Below are 26759 nucleotides of genomic sequence, written 5' to 3'. Positions count from 1 at the left end.
GATAGAACCCCACAAACTGGATATGTATTTCCCTGCTTGACCTGTGATTCATTGGTGCTACTCCTGTGTCACCTTCTTCTACATTTCTGGGTCTTCCAGCCCTAGCACAGACAGATCTTTTTTATAAAAGGCACTTAGGAAATGCTTTTTTTAAAAAAATCTTGGCTGCGCCGCACAGCTTGTGTGATTTCAGTTCCCCGACCAGGGATTGAACCCAGGTCACAGCAGTGAAAGCCTGGAATCCTAACCAGTAAGCTACCAGGGAACCCCCAGGAAATGTTTCTTAAATAAATTCGGTGCACTTGCCAAAATGTTTTTCCCAAATAATTTTTGCATCTATCCTTGTTAAATGTCCTTCCTTCTTTCACTCATTCAAAAAACTACTTTTTGCGAGGCTGGTTATGTGCTGGGTAATGTGTCAAGGCCGTAGGGAATTGCAGGTGAAATGAGCCACAGCTCCTGCCCTCTCACAGCTCACAGTCTAGGGGGGATAAACGCACACAGGCAGACGCTTTGCCATCTTGCTGGGGAACGAGGATGCTGTGGGAGAGTCAGCCAAACCTTCAGGGATGATGTTTGAGCAGTACCTTGCAGGATGGGCAAGGGTTAGCCACATGGAGGAAGCAGAGAAGCGCGTGGAACCCATGCTGTAAGGTTATGGTTGACCACTGCCCACTGCCTAATGAAGAGCGGGCCCTTGGGTCCCAGCCAAGCAGGATGGGATCTGGGGTGGCATTCAGGGCTCTGCAGCCCCTTGTCCTCTGTACCAGGTGAGGATCCCGCCTTCTGTCTATGACCACAATGTGCCCGCCCTGGAGGCCTTGGTTAGGGTGCCACGGCCTCACGGTGAGGGGCCCATCATGCACAAGTGGAGCGTGCAGGTGGTGAGTGTGGGCCACAGAGGGAAGGGCGCGCAGGTCTCTGGGGGTGAGTTCATGATGTGGGGGTGGGGGGAGATGTGTGGGGACAGGAGTGAGCATGATAGAATCTGCCAGGGGCCAGTGGGGAAGAACTGGGATGCAAGGTGGTATCTGAGAGTGGGGAAGAATGCAGGTCTGGCCTCAAGGGGCGGGCGTCCCCTCTCAGCTCTGGACTAACTGAAGACCTCGCCTCATCCTTCCCAGGAGCCTCCTGTCACCTGCCACCGTGAGGAACTGGAGAGTCCATCTGATGTGGCTGAGGTGTGGGCCGTGACCTCAGAAACTGGGGTGGGGGCTGGCCAGAGGGCAGGTGGGAGGAGACCTCCCTGACCCCCCGCTTTCCTTCCCGCAGCCTTGCTCACTTGGAGCCGAGTTCCGCTGCCCAGTGGTCTTCAGGCAGGAGATCCTCGTCCAAGTGATCGGGACGGTGGAGCTGGTGGGGGAGATCAAGGTAGCTGGCAACAGACTCCAAGTGGTTCTGGGGGGGCCTCGAGGGGTGGGGGGTGGGCTTCCCCCCCAGAGAGCCTCCTTGCATTTTTTGTTCTGTCTTGAGGAAATAGCCCCAATGTTTACACAGTTGCAGATGAAAGAGGACCACGATTTGTTTAAAATTTGCAGGACTGTTTTCAGGGGCCTACAGATAATTCCTAGGTGTTCTTTATAGGAAAAATGTCCTCCCAACAATGGCAAACGGCACGTTAGAACGCTCCAGGAGAGAATGGGGTAGAGATGGCGCACCCACTAGGACCCATTTTCCTCTGCCTCTGCCCCTTGAGTTGCACTGGGGGGCAGAAGTCAGTGGGGTCTGGGTCCTTGTTCCCTCTGGCCTGATGCCCCACCCCCGCCCCTCCCTCCCACAGGCCTCCTCCATGTTCAGCCTCTGCAGCTCCCTCTCCATCTCCTTCAACAGCAGCAAGCACTTTCACCTCTATGGCAGCAATGCCTCCCTGGCCCAGGTATCTCTCTACCTCCTCAGAAGACCCGGGAACAGTGGGCAGCAAAGGAACGGGAGGAACCCAGGGCAGAGCTAGGAGAGCTGGAGCTGGGAGTGTGGGCAGCCACAGAGGAGGTTTGGGCTTTAGTGCTGTAAGAACCTCCCCACAGGGCTTCCCTGGCGGCACAGTGGTTAAGAATCCGCCTGCCAATGCAGGGCACACGGGTTCGAGCCCTGGTCCGGGAAGATCCCACATGCCGCGGAGCAACTAAGCCCGTGCGCCACGACTACTGAGCCTGCGCTCTAGAGCCCGCGAGCCACAACTACTGAAGCCCGCGTACCACAACTACTGAAGCCCGTGCACCTAGAGCCCGTGCTCCGCAACAAGAGAAGCTACCGCAATGAGAAGCCCGCGCACCGCAACGAAGAGTAGCCCCCGCTGGTTGCAACTAGAGAAAGCCCGTGTACAGCCACGAAGACACAGTGCAGCCAAAAATAAATTAATTTAAAAAAATTAAAAAAAAAGAACCTCCCCACAGCCAGAGCCATCAGCCTTGGCACAAGCAGACCACAAGGTCAAGATGGGTTTGATGGCAACTCAGCCAAGGCGCCCCCACCCCACACGCAGGGCGTGATGGGAGGGGCCCAGCACGTGCAGAGCCTGGCGTTGAGAGTGTGGGCGAGATGGGTTTAAGAGCAGGAAGCTCAGAGCAGGAGAAGGGAAGGGGCAGCTGAAAAAGTAAGCAGAAGCCAGATTCTGAAAGGCACTGCGTGCTGAGCTGGGGTTCTGGCATTTCATCCCGGGGCTAAGGGAAGACTCTTAAGGGTTTAAGGGGGCCGTGGTGCATATTTGCCTGTTCATTCTGGTGGCTGCAATGCAAGGTGTACTGGAGAGGGGGTCTGGCCCAAGCCCCATGTCGTGCGTGACACAGTCCAGATGGGAAATGCGGAGACCTAGGGATTGAGGCCAGATTCACAAGAAACGTCAGGGGTGGGAACGGCTTCTTCCCTGCACTCCCCACCTCTCCTCTCCCCACAGGTCATCATGAAGGTCGACGTTGTATATGAGAAGGAAATGGTCTATCTCTACGTGCTGAGCAGTATCGGGGGACTCTTGTTGCTGCTACTGATCTTCTTAGCTCTGTACAAGGTAGGAGCTTCTGCGAGGAATGGGCACCCAGCCAGGCTGGGGAGAGTGGAATTGGCAGGAGTCAGGGAGCAGAACACCAAGATGAGGGGGCTTTAAAGCCAGAAGGGGCCTCAGCCTACTCCTCCTTCTACAGATAAGGCTACTGAGGCCCAAAGGGCAAGCAAGACTTTACCGGCATCCCTCAACAAGCACTGGCAGAGCCAGACCTGGGTACCCAGGGAGAGGAAGGAGAAGGACTGTCCCACATATTGAGGGCCAGGCACTGGGATACAGGGGCACAGAACACACACATGGTCCATGGCTTTGAGATGCTCACAGTCCGTGGGGGACACAGACATAAACATGATGGGGGCTATACTATGTGCTCTGGGCCTATGATACAGGGACCTAACTGAGGTTGGGGGGAGTCCAGAAAGGCCTCTCAAGAGAGGTGGCCTTTGAGTTGGGATTTGAAGGATGAGTAGAAGTTAGCCAGATAAAGAGTGCTGGAGGGCAGCTGTTCCACATGAAAAACTCAAATATTCCAGAAAAGAAAACATAGAAAATCAAAGTTTCTCCCTATTGCAACCCCAGAGGGTTGTCATTAACAACCATTTTGTTTATATTCCTCCATATTCTAATTTTATTGTTAACGTATATGTGAATGTGTGAGCATGAGAGAGAGAGAAAAGCCAGTGGATGTGTGGATGTATACAAAACATTACTGTATATACTGCTTGGGAGCTTGTACTCCCCCCTGGATATTATATCTTGATGTCTTTCTGTCTGAGCACAAACAGATTTGCCTCTTGCTCTTTAGTTTTGTTTTTATAATTTTTTTTAAAAACTTATTTATTTTCTTGGCTGCGTTGGGTCTTCATTGCTGCGCATGGGCTTTCTCTAGTTGCGGCGAGCTGGGGTTACTCTGTTGCGGTGCGCGTGCTTCTCATTGCAGTGGCTTCTCTTGTTGCAGAGCACGGGCTCTAGGCGCACAGCCTCAGTAGTTGTGGCGCACGGGCTTAGTTGCTCCACGGCATGTGGGATCTTCCTGGACCAGGGCTCAAACCCATGTCCCCTGCATTGGCAGACAGATTCTTAACCACTGCACCACCAGGGAAGTCCCTGCTTCTTGCTTTTTAACCCGGGTGGTTTTCTACTGTCTGGATGCCTCACCTTTTATTTAACAAGATCCTTATTGACAAATGTTTAGATTGTTTGGAATTGACCTTTTTTTCAAACTGTGTGCCAAAAGGCGCCTTTTTTTTATTATTATTATTTATTTAGGTTTTTTTTGGCTGCGTTGTGTCTTCGTTGCTGCGCGCAGGCTTTCTCTAGTTGCGGCGAGCGGGGGCTACTCTTCGTTGCGGTGCACGGGCTTCTCATTGCGGTGGCTTCTCTTGTTGTGGACCACGGGCTCTAGGCACACGGGCTTCAGTAGTTGTGGCACGCGGGCTCAGTAGTTGTGGCGCACGGGTTTAGTTGCTCTGCAGCATGTGGGATCTTCCCGGACCAGGGCTCGAACCCATGTCCCCTGCATTGACAGGTGGATTCTTAACCACTGTGCCACCAGGGAAGTCCCAAAAGCCTCTTGTTACCAACATCTTTGCACACGTGTCCAGATGTTTTTTAGAATCAATTCCTAGAGCTGGTATTACTGAGCCAAAGAATATATATCTTTTGAGCTTTTACCAGAGAGTGTATGGCCCCTACTAATAAGCCCTATATAAGTGCAGGCTCTTGCTGTTAGTATTACTAGATATTGTCAAATCACCCACCCGCAATAATGGTACGTGACATTTTGATGAGCCTCAGGAATGAACAATTAAACGTACAGCTTTTTAACATATTGCCAAGAAGCAGGCGTGGCATCGCCCCTCGCCCCATCCCCAGAGCAGATGCCACCTGTCTGTGGCATGTGTGACTTATCCCTATAAATGGTACTTTCATGTTTTGCAGGGGCCGAAGGGTCCAAAGGGCTCTGTGGACTCTTTGTTTACTCAAGTCTTGTCTTCCTACAGGTTGGTTTCTTCAAACGGAACCTGAAGGAGAGGATGGAGGCGACCGTAGATGCTTCAGATGAAACCACTGGAGAAGACGCTGGGCAGCCGGCGCCTGGGGAAGAAGCCACGGACCCGGGCTGCCTGGAGCCCCTCCACGAGAAGGAGGCCCAGGATGGAGGTGGCAGGGACTGAGGTGCAGGCTGGGTGCAGAAGGCCCAGGACTGGACTCGGGATGCCTGGTGCCAGCCTGCCTCTACCTGAATTTCACCATGTGTCATTGGGCAAGTCACTGCCCCTCCGTGAGCCTCACTTTCCCTATCTTGAACATGGGCCCATTCCTGCCTGCCTCCTTTGCAGGCTTATGGTGAGGATCCTTTGAGGGATGGGCCAGGAAGGCCACAGAGGTGAGGCCTTGTAATTATCATGTGGTCCTGGCTCCCACCAGCCCCTGTGAGTTTCCTTCCCTGGAAGAGAACATCTGATCTAAATTTTGGAGAAACAGTCATCTCAGGACCTAGCGACACTCCAGGCCCTCATACCCACCTGCACTTGGATGTCCGCAGAGGCCTCAAGCCCCCAGAACCTTGCGTTGCATCCTCTCCTGCCTGGAATGCAGTCAGCTTTCAATTCTCCTACCAGAGAGCAAATCTCATCTGTGCCACTACATTGCTCCTGGAAACCCCTTGCCCTTTGGCTAACAGTCAGGTTCCTTAATAGGCCTTCCAACGTCTGCAAAACTGGGCTGTTCCCTTCCCAGCCTCTTCTCGAGACAGCTCGCCTCCCTTTCTAAGCGCCAGTTAACCAGCCTTTTCACCTGCCCAGCTCCTTCCTTCACCCAGACTCTTCTCACTTCCTGGAACATTCCTCCTGCCTCCTTTTCCTGCCTAACCCTCTCTCAGCCTTCAGATCTCAGTTCACACATAACTTCCGCAGGGCAACCCCCCAACCCCAACTCAGTTTGGTTCCCATATTATACACGCTTACACTAGCCCGCACTTGTCCTGCATAGCACTGATCATATTCGTTAATTGTTTAGTGATTTACTTAAATTAAACAGTGGACTCCAGCGGGGTAAGGATCATACCTTTCTTGTTCACCTTGGGACCCCTGGTGGTATCACAGAACCAGACAATTTCACTGAATTGTGAGGGTGCCTGTGGGAAGATAGAGAAAAAAGCTTGTATGGGCCCCATGGCAACCCCATCCGACAAGGCTCAGTCTGCCCCAGGCGCCTGCCCCCTCCCTCCACAGCCCCACCCCGTACTCCATCACATCCCACTGTGGCCCCCACCATCAAGGATGGAAACTATGTCCGTTTACCTGGCTCCCAGTGCCAAGCACAGCACCTGTACATATTTACCAAATAAATTAAAAATTCTGCCCAATTTTGTGATGTTTTTGTGCTGGTGCAACATTCCAGCCTGGCTCAATTAAATGAAAATTTCCTGGAATTAAATGAGAATTCCAGTGGTCAGAACTTGGAGTTTTCACTGCCAAGGAGCCGGGTTCGATCCCTGAGCAGGGAACTAGGATCCCACAAGCCACCTGGCGTGGCCAAAAAAAAAAGAACATTTCCTTCTCAACCCTCCCACTAAGTGGGACCAAAACAGTCAAATCTTTTTTTCTTTCCTTTCTCCCTTCTCCTTCTCCTTCTCCTTTTTCTATTTGCCGTGATGACCCTCAGAAACTGACATGTGCAGGACGTTGTCAGTTCATTCAAAGGAAGCAGCGAGAGAGACACAGAAAATGAGGAAAGGTTAGGGAGGCATTGACAATTTATTAAGCTGTGAGAATAGACCTTCTCTGATACCCCCGCTTTAATTTTTTTTTAATTGAGGTATAGTCGATTTATGCCCTCCCCCTTTTTTTAAAGAAATGGTTGTTGGGCCTTGACCCTGAAACCGCCTCCCCCCACTCCCCCACCCCTGCCTTAGAAGGAACAGAGGGGACTAGTCACTGCTGCCCTCTTGTGGTCAGTAGGACACCGGGGGAATATTGAGTAACTCTAAGGTCAGCTCCTGTCCAGCAGTGGGAGGTGAGAAGCAACATTTGGTCCCCCAAGCAGTGACCTTTGATGGCTCCCTTCTGCCTACAGCGGAGTAAGTAGACATTCCTGAGCTGGGCACACAGGCTTTCAAAGCCTACCGGCCTCTCCAACCTCATCACCCCCTTCTGGTCCAGCCTCCAAGGAACAATGGGGCTGTCTCCAAAGCAAGACATCAGGAAGGAAGAAGTGAGGCTTATTTTCCTAGAGAGGGGAAAAAAATGTTTTGACCATCAGGAGTATCACTGAACTGCTAAAAGTACATGAAGTGATCTGTAAGCCTCATGAAGCATAAGTTATTCATTCCTGCAGGATTTCTCGAGCACTCTGTGTCAGGCCCTGTGCTGAGTCTGAGGGCCTGCTTGTGAACATGACAGACAAGTCCCTGGCCTCGGGAAGCTTCACTTCAGTGGGAAAACAGAGCGAAAAAGTAGAAATGTGATTCCAGGTAGGATAGGGCCGTAAAGAAAGTGAAGAGGGACAAGGGGTAGGGGGTGATGGAGAGGGCCCTTTTACATAGGTGGGCGGGAAAGTCTCTCTGAGGAAGCGAGCTTCTGTGACACGAGGAAAAAGTGAATATTTTCATCAAGGCTGGCAACAAAACACAGAAAATCTGGGAGGTTCATTTCAGGAACAGACCTGCTGTCATCACGCCAAGGAATCTCTCTTCCAACTCGCTCAAGAGTACTGTCTTTGTGGTAGTTCCCTGACAGTGCAGTGGTTAGGACTCCACGCTTCCACTGCAGGGGGCACGGGTTCGATCCTGGTCGGGGAACTAAGATCCTGCATGCCGTGCTGTGCAGCCAAAAAAGGAAAAAAAAAGAAGAAAAAAAAAAAGAGCACTGTCTTCAAACACCTATGCATCCTTCCTGCCTCTGTGCCTTCACACGTGCTGTTCCCCTTGCCAGCCTGTCCACCTCCACCTGTTTCCTTTTCTTTTGAACTCTTCTCCATTATGGTTTATTACAGGATATCAAATATAGTTCCCTATGCTATACAGTAGGTCCTTGTTTCCACCTGTTTTCTATCCTTTAAAATCTTTCTACTTCAAAGTATTGATACTTCCAAGCTTTTCTCATCCCCTTGGTTCCTGGACAAAGGACCCAATTCATCACCACTTTGTTTATGGCTCATCGGAGCACGTGATGCTGACTCTGTGGGCCCCTCTCTCAAGACTAGGAGATTCTGGAAGGCAGGACTCAGGCCTCACGTGCATTACCAACACCGACCCCTCACCAGGGCTGGCACAAAGGTATTGTTCAATAAATGTTTGATTCAGTGGCCCTAAATGTATATGGGTTAAATCTATTGGTTTTACCCAATTAGAAATTAAACCGGAGAAAAACTTAAAACATAAGAACATCCATGCCTACATTCCACGCAAGCCATCAGAGTGATGACATATGTCATCACATGTCATGCAGCTTCTAGAAAACAGTTCTTTATGGGAAAAACAGAGTGAAAAAAAAGTAAATAACAACAAAAAAAAAAGCTATAGGGGCTTCCCTGGTGACGCAGTGGTTGAGAGTCCGCCTGCCGATGCAGGGGATGCGGGTTCGTGCCCCGGTCCAGGAGGATCCCACGTGCCATGGAGCGGCTGGGTCCGTGAGCCATGGCCGCTGGGCCTGCGTGTCCGGAGCCTGTGCTCCACAACGGGAGAGGCCACAGCAGTGAGCCGCGTACCGCAAAAAAAAAAAAAAAAAAAAAAAAAGTAAATAACATCTTAGTATCGTTAGGAAAATGGTCAAAACCCAGTCAGCCCTAGGATGGAAACCAGGCTCTGCTGCTTCCTAGCTGTGTCATGTGGGGCAATTTCCTTAACCTCTCCGGGATTCATTTCTTCATCTGTTAAACAGGAATAATAGCAGTCTATACCTCAGAGTCGCTCTGAGCGTTAAATAACACGTGTAAACTGCTTAGCACTGTTCCTAGCGTATAAGTGCTAATGGTGGTAGACAGAAATGGTTGGTCTATTGTGCAGGAGGAGGGTGTAGTAAAAGCAGCAGGCTGACCACAAGTCAAGAGACTTGGTGCTGGAGCTCTTCCATTAGCCCTTCCACCTCGACCTTGGGGAACACACATGTCCTTTCTGGGTTTGGTCTGCTCCACCTGGCACCTGAAGGTACCTCAGGAGCTGTCATGAAGAGAGGGGTAGAGGCTAAGCAGCTAAGTTCCCACCCTCATTTGAACCAATATTAAATACCAAGGCTACTGGGATTCCCTGGCGGTCCAGTGGTTAGGACTCTGTGCTTTCGCTGCTGAGAACGTGGGTTCAGTCCCTGGTCAGGGAACCAAGATCCTGCAAGCCACATGGTGTGGCCAAAAGAACCCCAAATACCAGGGCTACTTTATCAATTAAGCACCACAGGCACTGTACCCAGGTCCTTCTAGCTTTCAAGTGCCTACAGTTGGGAGCCGAAGAAAATTTCAACTCCAAAATAAGGAGATTAGGGCGTCCCTGGTGGTCCAGTGGTTAAGAATCCACCTGCTAATGCAGGGGACACGGGTTCGAGCCCTGGTCCGGGAAGATCTCACATGCCTCGGAGCAACTAAGCCCATGCACCACAACTACTGAGTCTGTGATCTAGAGCCCAAAAGCCACAACTACTGAAGCCCACGCACCTAGAACCTGTGCTTCGCAACAAGAGAAGCCACCTCAATGAGAAGCCCACGCACTGCAAGGAAGACTAGCCCCTGCTCGCTGCAACTAAAAAAGCCCACACACAGCAGTGAAGACCCAACGCAGCCAAAAATAAATAAATAAATTTTAAAAAACAAAAAAACAAAATGAGATTAAATTGTATAATTGAAATAAATGTTGTAGTAAATGTCTACAAATGTAATATGTCAGGTAGTCAAATGCAGTTCTGTTCAACATATACAGTTATATATATGAACTATATTAAATGCGGGAGTTGGGGTTTTTTAATATTTGAAATTATGTGTGGTAGGGTGGCTGTACAAAAATGTGCATAACGTTTACAAAGGTCTTTAAAAGACTGTGAGATTTCCCTTGAAAAGTAATGTTCTACATCCAAAATTTAATCTTTGAAAACCACTAAACACACCAAACCGTACTGAACTACATGATCTCTAGGGCACCTTTCCGGAGTTGGTAGATCATGAGAGGCTGGATTGAAATGTGCTTAGTGAGGTTATTTGCCCTTGACAAGTTATAAGGCCTGAGGATGGGCGCGGGGCCGAGGGTGATGTCAGGATCCTGAGGCCCAAGAGGCCTTGTGGAGCGATGACTCCCCACTCGCCTGTGAGGCTGAGCTGCTGGGGGCAGGTGGAGCCAGGCAGACATGGTCTGAACGTCTCCTTCATAGGGAACTTAGCAGGTGTTCATCTCAAGATGTGCCCTGCAGCTGAGTAATTCCCTGAGGTGTGGCCTGTCCTCCTTAGCTAAGTTCACGACAGGGCACACTCCAGAATTCCCCCAGACTCACTGATGGCACCAACTCCCCATCATTTCCTGAGGAGCCAAGTGTTAGGAGGCTGAGGCTCAGATGTGAAAGTAGGATAGAGATGGGGTGGTAACAACATGGTCCTAAAAAGGACCAGCCTAGTGGGTCTTAAAGGCTGAAGTTGTCCAACCTTCGTACTGGGTCCAGTATGCTCCCCCTATGGGTGGGGTTGGAACTGCAGACAACCCCTGTAATTCCGGTCACAGTGTGCACAGAGGGGTGGCTAGAGGTTCCAGCTGGCAGCGGGGAGGGGACAGCCCAGCTGGCTGCTGGGAGCCTGAGAGAGCTGGAACGCAGGCACTAGGTCTGGATATGAGAATCAGGGTCTGTTTTCTGGCCCAAGAACAGACCCTCCGTGTTTGGGAATAGGGACCTCCACAAGGCTGAGGGTTTTCTCACACCTGCACTGGACCCCCTTTGTGTTTGTGCAGCATTCAAAGCACAGGACGTGAACTTGCACAGATATGGGCAAGTCATGTCTCCTGAGCCTCAGTTTATAAGATTCAAGTGAAACACTTAATATAAAAGCACTTCCCAGACAAGGACTTACAGCTTCACTGGCTGTAGTGATGACCTAGTACCTCCCACTGCCCGGGGCACTATCCGTGCACACATTTTTAAGGACAAGTCTCTTTTACCACATAAAGGTTTTTATTGAACTCAAATTCAGGGGCTCCAAAGCCTGAGGAAGACAAGGGAGGCTGGGGTTTGCACTCAGAAGCCAGGCCAAGCTTCGGGGCCCCACTCCCCGCCCCGCCTACCCTCACCCCTTCCTGACTCAACGAGGGTCTCAGTAGCTACCAATCTAAGCTACCCACTCTAATTAAGTAACCCAACCCCCCTCCCCCCACCCCCACCTAGCACTTTGCCAAGCCAGGCTTGCACCAAGGGGCATGCTGCTGCTGAGGCCAGCTCTCTGCTGACCTCTTTCTGGATCTCTCCCAGGGCCTCCGGCTGCCAGCTTGGCCTCCCTCCAACCCCTCTTCATAGCCCATTTCCCATAAGTCTCCGTGTCATGTCGCTTCCTCCATCCCGGCCCCCTCTCCTCCTAGAACCCTCGACTCCTCCCTCCTCCAGCGTTTCCCCTATTCTCTCTCAAGGTTTCTCTAGCTCCCTGTCCCCTTCTCTTCTGCCCACCACCTCCCCACCCCGACGGGGCCCCAGGTCAGCGCCGGCCGGCCGCGTGGGTCCGCTGGTGGCGGATGAGGTCGGAGCTCTGAGAGAAGGCCTTTCCACAGTCATCGCACTTGTAGGGCCGCTCCCCGCTGTGGACCCGGTGATGCTGCAGCAGCGTGGAGGAGCGGCAGAAGCCCTTGCCACACACGGCGCACCTGTAGGGCCGCTCGCCCGTGTGGGAGCGCTGGTGCTGAATCAGCGTGGAGGAGCGATTGAAGGTCTTGCCGCAGTCGGGGCAGCTGTAGGTGCGACCCGGCAGGTGGGTACGGGCGTGGATGGCCAGCACCGAGCTCTGGCCAAAGCGCTTGCCGCACTCAGGGCACTTGAAGGGCTTCTCGCGGGCATGGCTGCGGGCGTGGGGGATAAGTGCCGAGCGCTGGGAGAAGCTCTTGCCACAGATGCCACAACTGAAGGGCCTCTGCCCGGTGTGCACCCTCTGGTGACTACGCAGGGATGAGTTCTGGCTGTAGCACTTGCCACACTCGGGGCAGCTGTAGGGCCGCTCATGGCTGTGGGTGCGCTGGTGCCGCAGGAGGTAGGAGCTGTCGCCGAAGGCCTTGCCGCAGTGTGGGCACTTGTAGGGCTTCTGACCAGAGTGCGTGCGCTGGTGGCGAAGCAGGTAAGAGCTGTCAGCGAAGGCCTTGCCGCAACGGGGACACTTGTAGGGCCGCTCGCCCGTGTGCGTGCGCTGGTGTTTGATGAGGTCAGAGCTCTGGGAGAAGGCCTTGCTACAGACCTCACATTTATAGGGTTTTTCACCTGTGTGGATGCGCTGGTGCTGGATCAGGGTGGAGCCCCGCCCAAAACTCTTCCCACAGATGCCGCAGATGTTAGGCCTCGGGCCCTGCCCACCCCTGGCCCGGCCACCCCGTCGGCCTGGACCACGAAGGGTCCCCGTCAGGCCCAGGGGATTCTGGAGCATCTCAAACTGGGGCGTAGCCAGCAGGGCCCCTGTAGGCATCTCAAAAGGGGGCCCTAGGGGCAGGCCCCCAGTGGGCTGCTCCCCAAACCCCTGGGTGAAAGAGTCCAAAGGGTGGACTCCCAAGGGGATGCTCAAGGGATTCTTTTCCTCAGGATTCAGAAGAATCTCTGCATCTTCCTGGAATTTGGAACTTTGAGCTTCAAATTCAGGGCTCTGGGTTTTGAACTCAGGATTCTGGGGTTCAAATCCAGGGTTCTGCGTTTCATACCCCGGGCTCTGGGATTCATACCTGGAGCTCTGAGATTCATATCCAGGGCTCCGGGGTTCATACCCAGGGCTCCGGGGTTCATATCCAGGGCTCTTGGGTTCATACCCAGGGCTTTGGGGCTCGTACCTAGGGCTTCGGGGTTCAAACTCAGGGCTCTGTGAATCTGATTCAGGGCTTCTGGGTGCAAACTCAGGGCTTGGGGGTACAAAACCAGGGCTTCGGGACTCAAAACCTGGACTCTCAGGCTCAAACCTGGGGCTTTGGGGTTCAAACTCTGGGCTTTGTAGCCCAAACCCAGGGCTCTGGGGTTCAAGCCCAAAAGGTATCTCTTCCACCTCATAGTCCCCAGTGCCTTCTTGCTGAGAAATTTCCTCTTCCTCATTCTCACTCATGTTGCCTGCAGGATCAGAGAATTACAGAAAACCCAGATTGTGTGGGGCCTGGAAGGTCACTGGGTCCCACCATTAGTTGCCACAAACCTTTCCCTCCTCCTCAAGCATGGTCGCTGGCCCTCGGGCAAGTGCTGAAATTCCCACCTCCCCCTCAGCAAACCCAGGACACCGGGTCCCCGCCCCCGCCCCCTCCAAGTCCCAGGTGTCTAAGCCCCCGGCTCTCTTCCCCTCCCACCCACTACAACCCCCTCTCCCGCTCCCAGTCACGCTCCTCGGAGGGGCGCTCCCTCCCTCACCTTTGAGAGACCCTTCGGGGCTCCCCATTTCGTCAGGACTTTGCACATCCCGGGGCTCGAGGCCCCACGGCGACGCCTCCCGTTCCATCCCCGCCGGCTCCCAGTGCGGCGGCAGTGGCGATGGCGGACGATCCTGCGACCCGGTCTGAGTGCCCCGAGACCCGGGCCCTCGCCGCCCGCCCGCTTAGCGCCACCCAGGGGACCCGGCTGTCCAGCCCCGGCCCCTGAGGCCGGACGTCTTGACCCTGGGCCTCTCCGGCCCGCTGGGCCCCTCCCCTATCCGCGGCCCCGCCCCCACCCACAAGGTCTCGGCTTGCCCTGGGGTCCTCACAGGCCCCCACACGTCGTGACCTCGGAGATGAGAGACTTCACGACTCCCCTTGCCGCCCCCGGATACCGCTCCCCGCCCGGGACCCCGACGTCTGGCCTCCCAGCCCCCGGGTGGGCTGCGGCTGGCCGTCCCCCTCCCTCCGCACAGGAAGTGTCCGTCCGCGGCCAGTTTCCCCCGCTGGCTAGCGCCGCGGCCTCTCTAGGAGCGACTGGAGGTGGAAACTCGTTGGCATTAACCCTGGGCTGGATGGCCCCGGCGTCGAGGTAGGGGAGGACTGGGCGCCCTGGAGCCGGCGGGAGAAGCTGGGGCAGTTTGTATGCCTATGTCCTAGGTCCTGTCCTCCCGGGGGCCTATGTGTCCGCCTCCCGGCCCTGCGTCCGTCAGTGCCTGTGGCCAAGGGCGAGGCAACAAGCGAGACCAAGGTCAGCGAGAAGGAGCGACGCTTCCCGGTGCCAGCGGGGGCGGTGTCTAGCTCCCCTCCCCTCCCGGGCCTTGGGGTCAGCTCTGGCCGCGCCTCGGGACCCCACCCCGCCCCTTAGGCTCATCGAGGCTCCTGAGTCTGGAACCCCCCACCTCGAACTCCACTCCCCCACACCGGCGCGCCCACCCCCAGTCCTCCTGGCCCCCTCCGCTCGCTGTTTCTCCTAATCTCACCCTTCCCCCTTCAGGGAGGGCTAGGATCGTTGCCAAGGAAACAGGCCTGCCTCCAGTTTCCAGAGGCACCGCCCCTCCCTCCCAGGGAACTCACCGATTGGTCGGTGCAACGCGTGCTTTCACCGTCCCGCCTCCTCCCACTACACCAACTGCTAGGCGTTAATGGTCGCCAGGGAACGCGAGGCACCTTTCTGATTGGTTGCAGGGTGCGCAGGCCGGTTCCACCTCTTCTGTGCTTCAGAAGTGCTAGCGGGAGGAGTGGGAGGGACGTCCCTGGCGTCTCCCTTCTTGTCGAGCCTGTGCTTTCAGACATTTTCCCGCCCTCATTTACCCTTCATTAGGTTTTATCTTTCTGAAGAATGAAAGACAAGGCATCTGAGGAAGACACCCTTGACTCCCCAGTCTCTTCTCACACTCTCTTTCCCAGCACTTTCCTTCTTCCTACAGGTTCCAGGTGCCGAAGTGGCCAGTCGGGGGGGATCCTGCCGCAGAAAGAAGGTTGTTTCCTCTTCTGTTACCCTGCCCCTCCCCTCCACCTTCCCCAAAGACTGAGTTTAACTCAATCCCTTGGAGCCTTTGTCCCTGGTTCCTGGATTTTCTCAGGAGTGGAAGTGGATAGGAGAGAACCACTCTCCAGTCCTGTCTGACTTGGATAGAGGCTTGTAGAGGAAGGGAACCTGAGAAACACTGCCCTAGGTGCAGCTTTGAATCAAAGGAAAAGTGACCCTGGAAAGACAATTTAATAGGATCCAGTTCTTGTCCTTCTTGTACCCTTGCTGCTGAAACTAATTGGTAGTGTTCTTTCTTCGTTTTTTTTTTCCCGGTACGAGGGCCTCTCACTATTGTGGCCTCTCCCGTTGCGGAGCACAGGCTCCGGACGCACAGGCCCAGCGGCCATGGCTCACGGGTCCAGCCGCTCCGCGGCATGTGTGATCCTCCCGGGCCGGGGCACGAACCCTTGTCCCCTGCATCGGCAGGTGGACTCTCAACCACTGCGCCACCAGGGAAGCCCTGGTAGTGTTCTTGACAATTAATGAACCAAATTCTCTCTGTGGGAGTGATGCAGGAACCATAGATTGTGTTTTCTTGTTGCCTTACCAGACAAAGGAAAGGAGGAAACTACTTAGGAGGAAAGATGGCATCTTCCATTCTCCTGAAAGGAGATGAGAACAAGAATTTGGAGAATTCCAAAGGAGAAAAGGCTGGAGAGACGCGATCTCAGTTCTCAGTAGATGCTTACAGACAGAATCACAGAGATACCTTCCTACAAATAAAGCAGGAGTCCTTTTCTGCCCTCCAGAGGATCAGCTTCCAGCTCCATGCCTCTCTCCCATCCCACTGTCTGTCCCAAAACCTTCATGAAGAATGGCTCACAGGGTCCAGCACTAGAGGGCCCATACAGGCAGAACACCCTACAAGTGCAGTGATTATGGGAAGAGCCGGACCTGGGCCACCTCCTGGTCATCCCCAAAGCACACAAATGAGAGACAAAAGTCTCCTTCATGAGACACTTTTCTCTGACCTCCTACCTGCTTACCCACCAGAAAATTCCCACAGGAGAGCAGCCATCCCCTGCAAAGTATGTGGCGAGTCCTCCAGCCCCAGCTCTGACATGGTCCCTGCCTGCACTCTTCATAGTGTGGGCCACAAGCCCCACGAATAGCAGAAGTTGGGCCAGGGCTTCAGTCTGCTCTGGCACCAGTATTTCCATGTGGAAATTCAGTCTCACTAGTACCTGGCTGACTTCCAGGCAGCCTCCTCCAGCACCTATCCTCTCTATGCAATGGACCTTCGAGAGGCAGCCAGCCTCTGCCAGCCACATGCCCATAGCAGGGATAGGCTGTAAGCACAGGGAAGACTCTGATGAGGGTTCCAACTTGACCAAGTGCATGTTCTGAGTTGGGCAGCCACTTTGTCCACAGCATCACCCCTCAATGTGCAGCAGCACTGGGGCAGTGTGCAGCCACAGTTCATGGTCCAACCAACTTGGCCCACACCCAAGAGAGTCCCGACAAAGGTTCTGTGTGAGAGGGGCTTCTGTGTGATCTGCTTCCTCCCTGCATGCAAAGGACAAGCCCTCTAAGAGGGCTTCTGTCAGATGCTACAAGAGATGCCCAGGTATATTCAAGAAGCTTTGAGGTACCCAGAAAGAGACCAATCATGACACAGTCCCCTTTGGGAAGAACAAAGGAAATGGGAGTCTTTGTGTATGGCGAAGTCATCAGCTGGCCTGACACATTTAGACCAGGCCCTGACACCAACCCCTACTCTTGTAACGCTAAGAGCAGCTAGAAAATAACATTTTTACGTCGTTCAGAGCAGTGGTTCTCTCAAACTTTAGCAGCCATGAGATTCCATCGCTGGAGATACAATAGACTAGGGACAGGGCCCAGGGAGCTAGCTGCATTTTGAAGAGATAACTGCATGTGATTCTGTGGCAGAAAGGCCTTACTTTGAAAAATATTGGCCTAGAGCAGGTTTTAGCTTCTGAGTCATAAACATCTTTGCATGTACTGTTCCTAGAAAGATACACATAAACAAATATTCCCCCCAAATTTAGGGGTCTTTGGAGCTCAGATCAATACTTATCCTTTACATGGCTTGGACAAACTAGGAAGGGGCCATGTGGTCATGGCCTTGACCTCTCACTCTGGCCATGTGGATGGGGCTCATGTTTTCACTGGTGCAGACAAGCATTTCTCCTGATGCACCAATGAAGCCCTAGGAAAACCCTCTTCCTGGCTTAAATTGCTTCAAGGGCTGAGCCTCAAAAACCTGTGGTAGTGGAGAGAAAAGGGAGCCTTACCTTTAGGGGAAGTATCCGTGCCAAGGAGTGAGGAGCTAAGAAGGGGGTGAGGCTGAGGCTTAAGCGTTCCATGATACTCAAATATTAAGTGGGGGGGAAATTGGGTCACGAGGGCAGGAAGCAGAGGAGTTGGTTCTGGTTTGGGGGCCCTACGCAAGTCTTGAAAACTTCAGAGCACTCAGAGAAAGCAGTAATTATACCTTTAATTGGCAAGCTCAGACAAGGGTCCAGATCTGGCTTTGAGGCTGACCTGAGAAGTGGTATTGCAGGCTGAGCTTCCCCCAGGCAGTGCTGAGGGACAGGGGAAGGATGGGTTGGACACTGGCTTCTCTAGGGGAATAAAAGCTGGTACAAAGGTAGCTACTACTGCCAAGGTGCCTCTCCTCACTCCCAAGGTGCCTCTCCTTACTCCCACATTCCCCCTGTGACAGGTGGCATATAAGCCAATCCTCCTGGTGAAGTTTAGTCTAAGAGAGATCTTGGTGGGGTCAGATTGGAAGATTAGGTTGGAATCAAGTCAGTCCATCACTTTACCTGAAGTGTCTTTTCCCCAAGTTTTGTACCTCTTCCTTTAGAAGTTTCTTTAGGTTGACAAATCTGGTTTCTTCCTAAGGCCAGACACAGGGCTGAGTTCTCAGAAGGGAAGTGCACACAGGCCACCGAGGACATAAGTCCTTGCTACTCCTACTTGAGGGGAAGGGTCATCCTGACCAGAGGCAAGAAAGGGTCTGCACATGGCTGGCTGCTTCCATCACCTGGACAAGGCTGGACTCTGACCACAAAGGAATGAGTGGTAGATGGATGATGGAGTCACAGGGTGATGGGGGAGGGATTCTGTGCAGAGCTTGGGAATATAGAATAGTACAGTTCCCTCTGGCTACTAACCCCAAATGTTCCTGGCCTTGTCCCCCTTTGCTGGTGATGGAGGTCTTAAAGAGAGTGAAGATGCAAGCTTTGATTTTGTTGGCCCTGGAACTCTCATCCAAGGCTGCTTTCTCCCTTGCCTTGTTGGCTATGTGGCTGTTTTGTCACTCATCTTGTACCTGGGCTTCACTAACACTGGGCTGCTTTGTCCCTAGTCTAGGTCAGTGCCTGGGTGTCATCTCAGGGAGTGGGGAGATGCTTCCAGAACCCTGGCTGAGACACGGACAAGGAACTCAGGAGTGGTATGGTAAAGACAGCAGGAAACAAAGAATCCTAGCATCTCACTCCGTGTGTGACCTTCGACAGGTTGCTCAGCTTTCCCCAGTCTCAGTGTCCCCAGATGCAAAAGGATGGAAAAGCTAAGATCTCTTCCAGTTCAAAAATGTGATGAGGCCCTCCTGGCTGGGCCTAGAATAGCAAAGCCTGAGCCATAGGGCTCTCCGAGGGAGGCCCAAGGAGTACTAGAGGGGTCTCTCAGGCCCCTGCCCTTCAAAAACAGGAAGTGCAGGTCAGCTGAGTGGTGCTGAGGTGGAGACACCACTCCATTTGGGGCAAAACATTCAGTCCTGACTGCCTCTTCCTGATGGGCTGTCCTCTCCAAGCAAGATGCTTCCTTCCATATGCAATTATGAGGGTGAAATGAGTTGATGGGCAAGACAGTACTTTGTAAACCATAAAATGCAATACGAGCCAAGATCTAACATAAAGCCTCCTTTTACTTCTCTCCTGCCACCCTTTTACAAATATGCTCTCTACCTGAATCCCTGATTCAAGAACAATTGAATGCTGTAGACTACAGTTTGCAAACTCAAATGACTACAGGAACCCAACAGGTCATGTAAATGAGTAGAAAAATGCCAGATGGAGAGGGCCTGCTTTGCCAGAGATGTTGGTGAGCCATGATGAGTGCCAGCTGACACTGGTCAGGAGGTGACAAGGAGTGGCAGGCATGCTGAACTGGAGGGCCTGGTCTCCATCCAAAGGGGCAACTGCCCCTCAGCTCCCAACAATTGTGGTTTTGTGGGAGCTCAGGTGGAGTTGCCAAATCTTCGGATTTTTCAAGAGAGGCCAGAAACCTGGTTTTCTGTGTGAAATATCCTGATTTTTAAATCTTAACCAATAATTCATAACATTTAAAAATGCTGGCTGGGCTAAAAAAAAAAAAAAAAAATTAAAGGCTGCTACAGACCACATTCAGTACCCAGCCATCAGTTTTTAACTTCTGCAGTAAAGTCAGTGGGTAAAACAAAGTTCTCCACCTCAATCCTCTTAGAAACAGCCTTTTCTTCCCCACAGTCAAAGTCTAGTGGGGGTTCTAACCTCAGCCCTAACTCAGCAAAGGGGGCTTCTAGAGTCTGGGACAGTAGGGAACAAGGTATCAGCAGATGAAGCTCGTGAGGGTCTAAGATGAAACAGTCCTCCTCCCCCAGGTCCAGCTCTGGCTGGGAATTCTGTGGCCTCCCCGGAGCTGCCAGAGTTTCAGGCCCCTGAGGCCACCCTGGGCCTCAAACAATGTCTAGATGTTCACCCTTTGCCTTGTCACTGTTGAGGCCATCACCCACACTCCTGGAATATCTCTGGGTAGTGCTGGAAGCCCACGGGTGGGTCCAGGTCCCCTCGGCCAGAGGCCAGGGGTACAGGCAACCCACTGGCACCCCGGCCCCTGCGCCGCCCCGCCCCCGGCCGATGGACCCACTGGTGCTTGGCCATGGCTGACTTCTGGCCGAAGCGCCTGCCGCATTGCGGGCAGGCATAGGGGCGCTCGCCGCTGTGGGTGCGCCGGTGGGCTGCCATCTCGGAGCTCTGCCGGAAGCAGCGCCCGCAATCTGGGCATGGATAGGGCTTCTCGCCCGTGTGGGTGCGCACGTGGCGCCGGAGGTCTGAGGCGTGGGCGAAGGCACGGCCACAGTCGGGGCACGGGAAGGGGGTCTCGCCGCTATGGACCCGCTGGTGCTGGTACAGGGCGGAGCTCTGGCTGAAGCAGCGGCCGCAGTCAGCACAGCTGTAGGGCTTCTCGCCCGTGTGGACCCGGAGGTGGGTGGTGAGGGCGGAGCGCTGGGTGAAGGCCCGGCCACAGTCCGGGCAGCGGTGGGGCCGCTCCCCTCGGTGGATGGCCCGGTGCTTGCTCAGAGAGGAGGCCTGGCTGAAGCCCTTGCCACAGTCAGGGCAACTGAAGGGCTTCTCGCCCGTGTGGGTGTACAAATGCTCCACCAGGGTGGAGCGCCAAGCGAAACTCTTCCCGCATATGTAGCAACCGTGCCTCTGGTCTGCCCTGGGGACCGGGGGATGGGCACAGAGTGGTGGGCGACCCCGGCGAGGCACCTTCGATGGCTGCTCCCAACCATAAGAAAACCCAGCAGAAAAGGGTTTGAGAGCCGTCAGCCCGGGAGGCTGAGCGTCCACAGAAAGGATCTTCCCCAGTGCCTCGGTCCCTTCTCTTTGTCCTTCCTCTTCCTTGTCTCTGGAACCTGCTGGGAGATAAGGGGAGAGCTCAGACCCTGGCTTATCCTGGTCCCTGATTCCCACAGCCCACATGGGGACAGAGAAGCCTCTTAGATACAAGCACCTTCTGGACCCACAGCTGCCTCTGGGCCTCAGCTTGGTACAGGCAGGGAAGCTAGGAGTGACACATTTTCCTCAGCTGCACAGGATGGTAAGAAAAGCTGCAGAGACTGAGAGAGAGGGAAGGAACAGGGGCACAGTACATTCTACCTCAGGGCTGGGGAAATGAGGGTCAGAGGGATAACAATTTAGCTTGATCACGGAGGATGAGTGGATGGTAAGGATGCAGCACAAAGAGAGGCATGAAGGTGACTGGCATTGACAAGTTCAGAGGGGCTGGGCACTGTGCAACAGGTGGACAGGATGAAGTGGAGGAAGAAAGCCGTGCAAGCCAAGAGAAAGGAGGCTGCTACAAAAATACAACAAAAAGGAAGTAAACTAAAACAGAGGAGGTGGCAGAGGAGCTAGAGAGCAGGCAAACAGCAGACAGGGTGATGCGGAGCTCCAAGGAGCTTAGAGACCAACTAGATGTGAGGGGCTCAGATACCGCGGAGCTGGGAGTGGAGAGGCAGGTATGCCTGGGTCACACTCACAGCCCCTTTCTAGGCTGAATCCAGAGCTAGGCAGGGACCAGGCATAACAACCTTAGCTGGGAAAGCAATTCAGGGAGGAAACCGATGAGCAGGTAAGGAGTTGGCAAAGGGTAGCAGGATGGGTCAGACCCAGAGGAAGTCCCCACGGGACAAAGTACCCACTACTTCACCTGTGTCTGCTTCTCTAAGACACTCTCCCGTCTCAGGATCCCGGGCATCTGGACCCCACAGTTCGGCCTCTTCCTCCACCCAGGAGATGAGGGCTGGCTTGGTGCCTCGGAAGCCTGGAGGAGAAGAACGCAAAGCCCACGCTGCGGGGGAAGCCGCCGCCCAGAGTCGCGACTTTCCGGGGCCTCCCACTCCACGTGCAGGACCCAGAGGTTGGGCGGGGTGGACGGGGTTGTGGGCACAGGCGAGCAGGTGGAGCCTCACCGAGCGCGCCCAGGTGGCCGTAGGTCTCCCGCATCACGTCCCGGTACAGGGCCCTCTGCGCGGGCCGCAGACACCCCCACTCCTCCGGGGAGAAGTACACGGCCACGTCCGCGAAGCTCAGGGGCTCGGGTGTCCCCCCCTGGCGCCCGGCCCCGTTAGGTTCCCGCGCGGGGAGCGGGGCCGGGGGCGGCGCCATCGTAAGTGCCACCCCGACGGCGGGCCAGCGCCACCCCTACCCGCCGGGGTCCGCGGAGCCTCCGCGATCCAGAACGCTCTGTGGCCCGGCCCGAGGGTCGGGGCGCCGTCGTGAGGCCGGGAGACCACGGACGGCCCCTCGAGGGCCCACGGGGAAGGCTGAACACTAAGAGCGGGTGGCTGAAGGTGCACCGAGAACCAGAACTGGAAGATGCCTTCCTAAGAAATGGCGGCAACGCGGCCCCACGAACTTCGCTCCCGCGCCATCGTGCCCAGATGACGCCGCCCCGGTGTCTCCAGGTGGCTTTGTCTTCGAGCCCTCAGCCAAAATGGCCGCGGCGGCTACAGGCGCCCAAGGAGGCGCTGCCACCAGCCCGGAGGCGGCGTTCCCCAGAGCTTGGCGCCCGGCCCCGGAGGCGCGGCGGCCCGGCTTCCCCGCCGGGTCCCCGCGCCCGTCGCGCTGGAGGCGCAGCCGCGGCCCCGCCCAGGTTTGGAACAGCGACCTCCAGCCCAGACCCCAGGCCGCTCCGCGCTGTTAATTCAGACGTTCAATTTCGTCGCTGGCCATCACTGGGTGACAGCAGGCTTCCCCCAATGTTGAGGGTAAAAAAAAAAATGAAGCGGGTAAAAGAACCTTCTCTACTGGAAGCTTGATAAGCCTGAAATTATAGGAGCTTCTGTTTCAGGAGATCGTGGGGGCGACTGGGGAAGAGTAGGGTGAGGTCTGAGAAAGGTCGCAAGGACCCTCTTTCTGTAAGCTTACGCTCCCCCGACATGCCCTACAGGACGTCTCCCGAACATCTCTTTACCTCTAGCTCAAGCTTGGCTCCTGAGCTCCTGATCACAGAGCCACCTGCCACCTTGCCCCGGCATGGATGGCCCACAAGCACCTCGGACTCTGCGTGGCTCAAACTGAACTCATCCCTTTCTTCCCATAACCTGCCCCTCCTGGGGTCTTTGTCTTAGCAAATGGCACCAACTCTCTCCATCATTTCTACCTCCAAACCCTCTCTCTCACCGGACACATTTATTGACTGTCTAGTCTGTGCTTCCCACAAGCCTTCATAAATACCCTGCCCTAAGAAGCCTTGATATTTTTCCTTTGGCCACTTAAATCAGTCACAGCATTTCACACACTTCATGGACATGCACTTCACATCTTCAGCAGCACTGGCGTCCACTCTGGAGCTCTTGTCTGTTTGCCTCCTTCCAAAGGCCCCCCTGAGGCTTCCACCTGACATCCTGTACCCAGTGGCTGCTTCTCCCTAGGGGAGCTGGGCAAGTAAAGAGTTGATCTCAGCAGGAGGGAAGGAGACGACTTAAAACTTGGGAGGGGTCAGCCTGGCCAAGGAGAGAGGCTTGTTGCAGGGTGGTCCGTGGAGGGCAAGGACTAAGGGTGCAGAGTTGCCCAGGGGCTCAACCCCAGCAAGTTCTCTTAGCCTCTCAAGCCCCCCTGAAGGACACAAATTAGAAAATTTCCATTAAGAGTGATGGCTTTTTGTCACCTGTCAGTGCCCATCCCTATCACACACTGGAAGAGCCCTGGGTAGTGCTGAAAGCTTGCAGGGGGTCTGGACTCTCCTGGAGAAGAACCCTGGGCAGAGTTTGCACTCCTGGGTCAGAACCTGAGGGCCATGGTACCAAGCTGGTGGGTCTACTAGTGGCCTCTGGCTGAAGCACCTCCCACTGTGGGGACAGTAGTAGGCCTGCTTGCCTGTGTGAGTCAGCAAGTAGCATGAGAGGTACTGCACTAGCTGCAAGTAAAGGGTCCCTCTCCAGAGTGCACTGGGCCAGGACTTCCCTGGAGGTCCAGTGGTTGGGACTCTGTGCTTCCACTGCAGGGGGTACAGGTTCGATCCCTGGTTGGGGAACTAGGATCCTGCATGCTGCGTGGTGTGGTCAAAGAAAAAAACACAAAACAGAGCGCACTGGGCCAAGTTGAAGGTAAAGGTAAAGCATGACTGCACTTGGTGTGGGGATGAGGGTGTGGTGTGAGTGCCAGGTGTTGAAGCTGGGCACAGACTGAGGGCCTGGGAAAGTCCTGACTACAGGGAGCCTTGGCCACAGGCTCCATGGCCACGTCAGTGTCTCTGACCCCAGAGCCTCACGACAACTCCCAGATAGACTACTGCTCAGCCCTTCCAAACGTATCATTTTTCTGAGTGAGTGCTGGGAAACATAGCAGATTCAAAACTTACCATTTTTCCTGTTAACTCTCCAAGGCCTACGTATGTTCAGGTAATAGAATCAACCTTCACAATGACAGAAGCATTCAGATGGGTACCCAGCCCTGGAAGCCCCCTTCTAGACTGTATTGGCCAGTTGAGGGCTCCCAAGTCAGGGACATTCCCACCCACTCCAGGGCCAACCAGAAGAGATACTCTCAACCAGAAGGGCAGCTGTTATAGGAACCAGGGACCTGGAAGACAGATGAACTGCCTCCATCCTAAACTTGAATTCACACACTGCCACTGACCTACGGTCTGGATGATTCATACAGTGTGACCTAATCATGTGACCACTTGGATGCCTCAAAGCCAATTAAGTGAGAAAGAGAAGGTCAAGATTGCAATCTCCAGTGGGTGTCATAAATTCAGGTCAGTGAAAATTAGTAATGCCAGCAGTAAAGAGCATATAGATGGTGTTTCTTGCTCAACAAACGTTTTCCCTTACAGCTGACACTGGGACATCACCTCCACTTCCCATCTTTCTGGCTTTCTCTCAGGCTTCCTCCTCCAGAGGATCCTGAGCACCTGTACCCCACAGCTGGGTCTCCTGCTCCACCCATTTGATGAGGGCTGGTTTGGGGTCTGGCAAAACTGGGGAAGAACCCTAATCATCCAATAAACAGTTCTTAAGACTACCTACGCATGCATTTAATGAAAATGTATTGGGCATCTCATGTGTGCCAGGCATTGTTCTAGATGTTCCAGGTATTGGAGACATTGGTGAACCAAGATAAAGTACCTGCTGTAAGAGAGATACCAGGTAGGAGCTTTGCTGGCAGAGAGGACCTTTGGGCAGATTGTACTCAGGGCTACAGAGATGGACACAGAGCTGCAGTTTAGAGGAGACTTCCAGCACAGGGCAGAAGAGCTCCAGGAGGAATTTCATTTCTTTTCTTTCTTTCTTTCTTTCTTCCTTTCTTCCTTCCTTCCTCCCTCTCTCTCTTTTCTTTCTAATTTTTATTAGAGTCTAGTTGATTTCCAATGTTGTGTTAGTTTCAGGTGTACAGTGAATCAGTTACACATATACATATATCCACTCTTTTTTAGATTCTTCTCCCATATAGGCCATTACAGAGTATTGAGTAGAGTTTCCTGTGCTATATACTAGGTCCTTATTAGTTATCTATTTTATATATAGTAGTGTATATATGTCAATCTCAATTTCCCAATTTATCCCTCCCCCCCAAGGAATTTCTTGAAGATGGCATTTGAGAAAGGCATTGAAGGGTGTTAGAGTTGGAGGTCAGTGTATAACACAGCCGAATAGCAAGAACAAAGGCTCATTAAGCTAGAAGCATGTCCAAAGAACAAAGATTCTACTTAGCTGGAGTCAAGGAGATGGCTTGCCTGTAGGGAAAGATCTGGTTTGAGTCCGTGGAGGTTAGTGTGCCATGCGCCTTTAAAGCCGGTACAGCTTCTGAACTTTTTTTAGAAGTTTTTGCAGTGTTGAAATCTGACCGGAGAGGGTCACTTATGAACTTAGGCTGATCTGGCGAGGATGCCGGGAAACAGAGTCACTCTGACTCTGTTGGAGTCAGGCTCAGTGGATTCAGGCACCTGGCCCTGTTCGTCCCACCCACCCCCTTCCCTTTTCAGAGATCCGGGACGCTGGATCTCACCGAGCACGGCCAGGTTAAGGTATGCCACCGCAGACATCCCCACTCCTCGGGGAAGAAATACAGGGCCACCTTCACGAAGCCCGTGGCCTTCGGCCTTCTCCCAGCTCCTTCCCGCCCGGCCTTCACCGGCACCTGCGCAGGGAGCCCAGAGCAGGGCCGGGGACGGAGTCTTGGGCTCACCCCCATATCCCCGGGTTGGGACGCTGTTGATTCGGCCTGCGGTGCTGGGTGGGGGTGGGTCCCTCCGGGCCCAGACGACCGGAAGTAGCTTTGGGTGGGGCCACTCTAGGATGGCGGGAAACGGCTCGTTACGCGAACTCGTTGGTCCCAGGGCCGGGAAATGAAGAATCCCTCAGAAGAGATGGTGGCGCTCTACCGTCCTTCTACTTTAGCGAAAGGCATGTAACAGCTTCAGTGTCGGCCTGGCGTTGATGATCTGGTATACTCCCCCCTCGAGTTGTCTTCTCTTGCTGTTCCGCTAGTGGCTTTGCAAGGGCCTGTTGCCCGTAGTTAAGATGGCCGCAGCCGCTTCGGCGCCCGCGCTCAGGTCGGGTGGGTGAAAGGTGAGACGCGGGTGCAGGCGCGGGTGAGGGAGGGCTGGCAGCGGCGAGGGGTTTGGGAGGCGGGGACGCCGGCCTAGGAGTGCAGGGGCTGTCCGGCCAAATGTCCTCTTCCCAATCCCCGCAAGAAGGCCCACTCAGTGACCCGGTCATTAAAATATATTTTTTTATTATTGGCAAACTAATTCATTTCTCAGGTTTTTGGGTTTTGTTTTTTCATTTACAAGGTACATAAGAATATTCAGTGAATGTCCTCTCCCCCAGCCCCCCACCATTCCTCTAATAGTTTCTTAAATATCCCTACAGTGATTGTGCCTTATAGAGCTAGTCAGTCTGTTTGTCTATAGTACTTCCACACATTTACTAG

General features: G+C 53.9%; 3 protein-coding genes across 5 annotated transcripts in view; 1 reads left to right on the top strand and 2 right to left on the bottom strand.

The window, feature by feature from the left end:
* Nucleotides 1–6049, top strand: part of ITGAL (integrin subunit alpha L) — a 41231-nt gene extending 35182 nt beyond the window's left edge. Inside the window, exons 26-31 of one of the 2 annotated variants that reach the window (XR_016387781.1) lie at nt 771–884; nt 1125–1181; nt 1273–1371; nt 1781–1876; nt 2071–2429; nt 2894–2994. Coding sequence is in view for 1 of the 2 variants with exons in the window: in XM_022588294.3 (XP_022444002.2) it covers nt 771–884; nt 1125–1181; nt 1273–1371; nt 1781–1876; nt 2894–3004; nt 5002–5175 (651 nt within the window). In the remaining variant the exon portion in view is untranslated. Of the gene's footprint in view, nt 1–770; nt 885–1124; nt 1182–1272; nt 1372–1780; nt 1877–2070; nt 2430–2893; nt 3005–5001 lie in introns of those variants that run through there. The other variant, XM_022588294.3, reaches the window with a different exon arrangement.
* A 5077-nt stretch (nt 6050–11126) lies between these two features.
* ZNF768 (zinc finger protein 768) lies at nt 11127–13835 on the bottom strand. The gene is made up of 2 exons (XM_022588293.3): nt 13549–13835; nt 11127–13257 (listed from the first exon to the last, which is right to left on the bottom strand). Exons 1-2 carry the CDS (start codon nt 13634–13636, stop codon nt 11660–11662), a joined length of 1686 nt encoding a protein of 561 aa, XP_022444001.2. The 5' UTR covers nt 13637–13835; the 3' UTR covers nt 11127–11659.
* An 871-nt stretch (nt 13836–14706) lies between these two features.
* On the bottom strand, nt 14707–26336 carry LOC111182139 (zinc finger protein 764). Of its 2 annotated transcripts, none has more exons than XM_089895897.1 (3): nt 25833–26336; nt 21529–21642; nt 14707–20731 (listed from the first exon to the last, which is right to left on the bottom strand). In XM_089895897.1, exons 1-3 carry the CDS (start codon nt 25867–25869, stop codon nt 19818–19820), a joined length of 1065 nt encoding a protein of 354 aa, XP_089752023.1. In that variant the 5' UTR covers nt 25870–26336; the 3' UTR covers nt 14707–19817. The 2 variants fall into 2 exon arrangements, with proteins under 2 accessions (XP_089752023.1, XP_022443999.1); XM_022588291.3 differs by lacking the exon at nt 25833–26336 and adding an exon at nt 21791–25802 and having other exon boundaries at nt 14708–20731.
* Between the last annotated feature and the right edge of the window lie 423 nt (nt 26337–26759).

The sequence above is a fragment of the Delphinapterus leucas genome, chromosome 15, assembly GCF_059928025.1.
Source record: "Delphinapterus leucas isolate spDelLeu-1000000601 "Yukka" chromosome 15, BTC_Dleu_Yukka2, whole genome shotgun sequence".
Taxonomy (NCBI): domain Eukaryota; kingdom Metazoa; phylum Chordata; class Mammalia; order Artiodactyla; family Monodontidae; genus Delphinapterus; species Delphinapterus leucas.
Note: the sequence above shows the minus strand (reverse complement) of the source record. Positions and strands in the feature narration are given on the sequence as shown.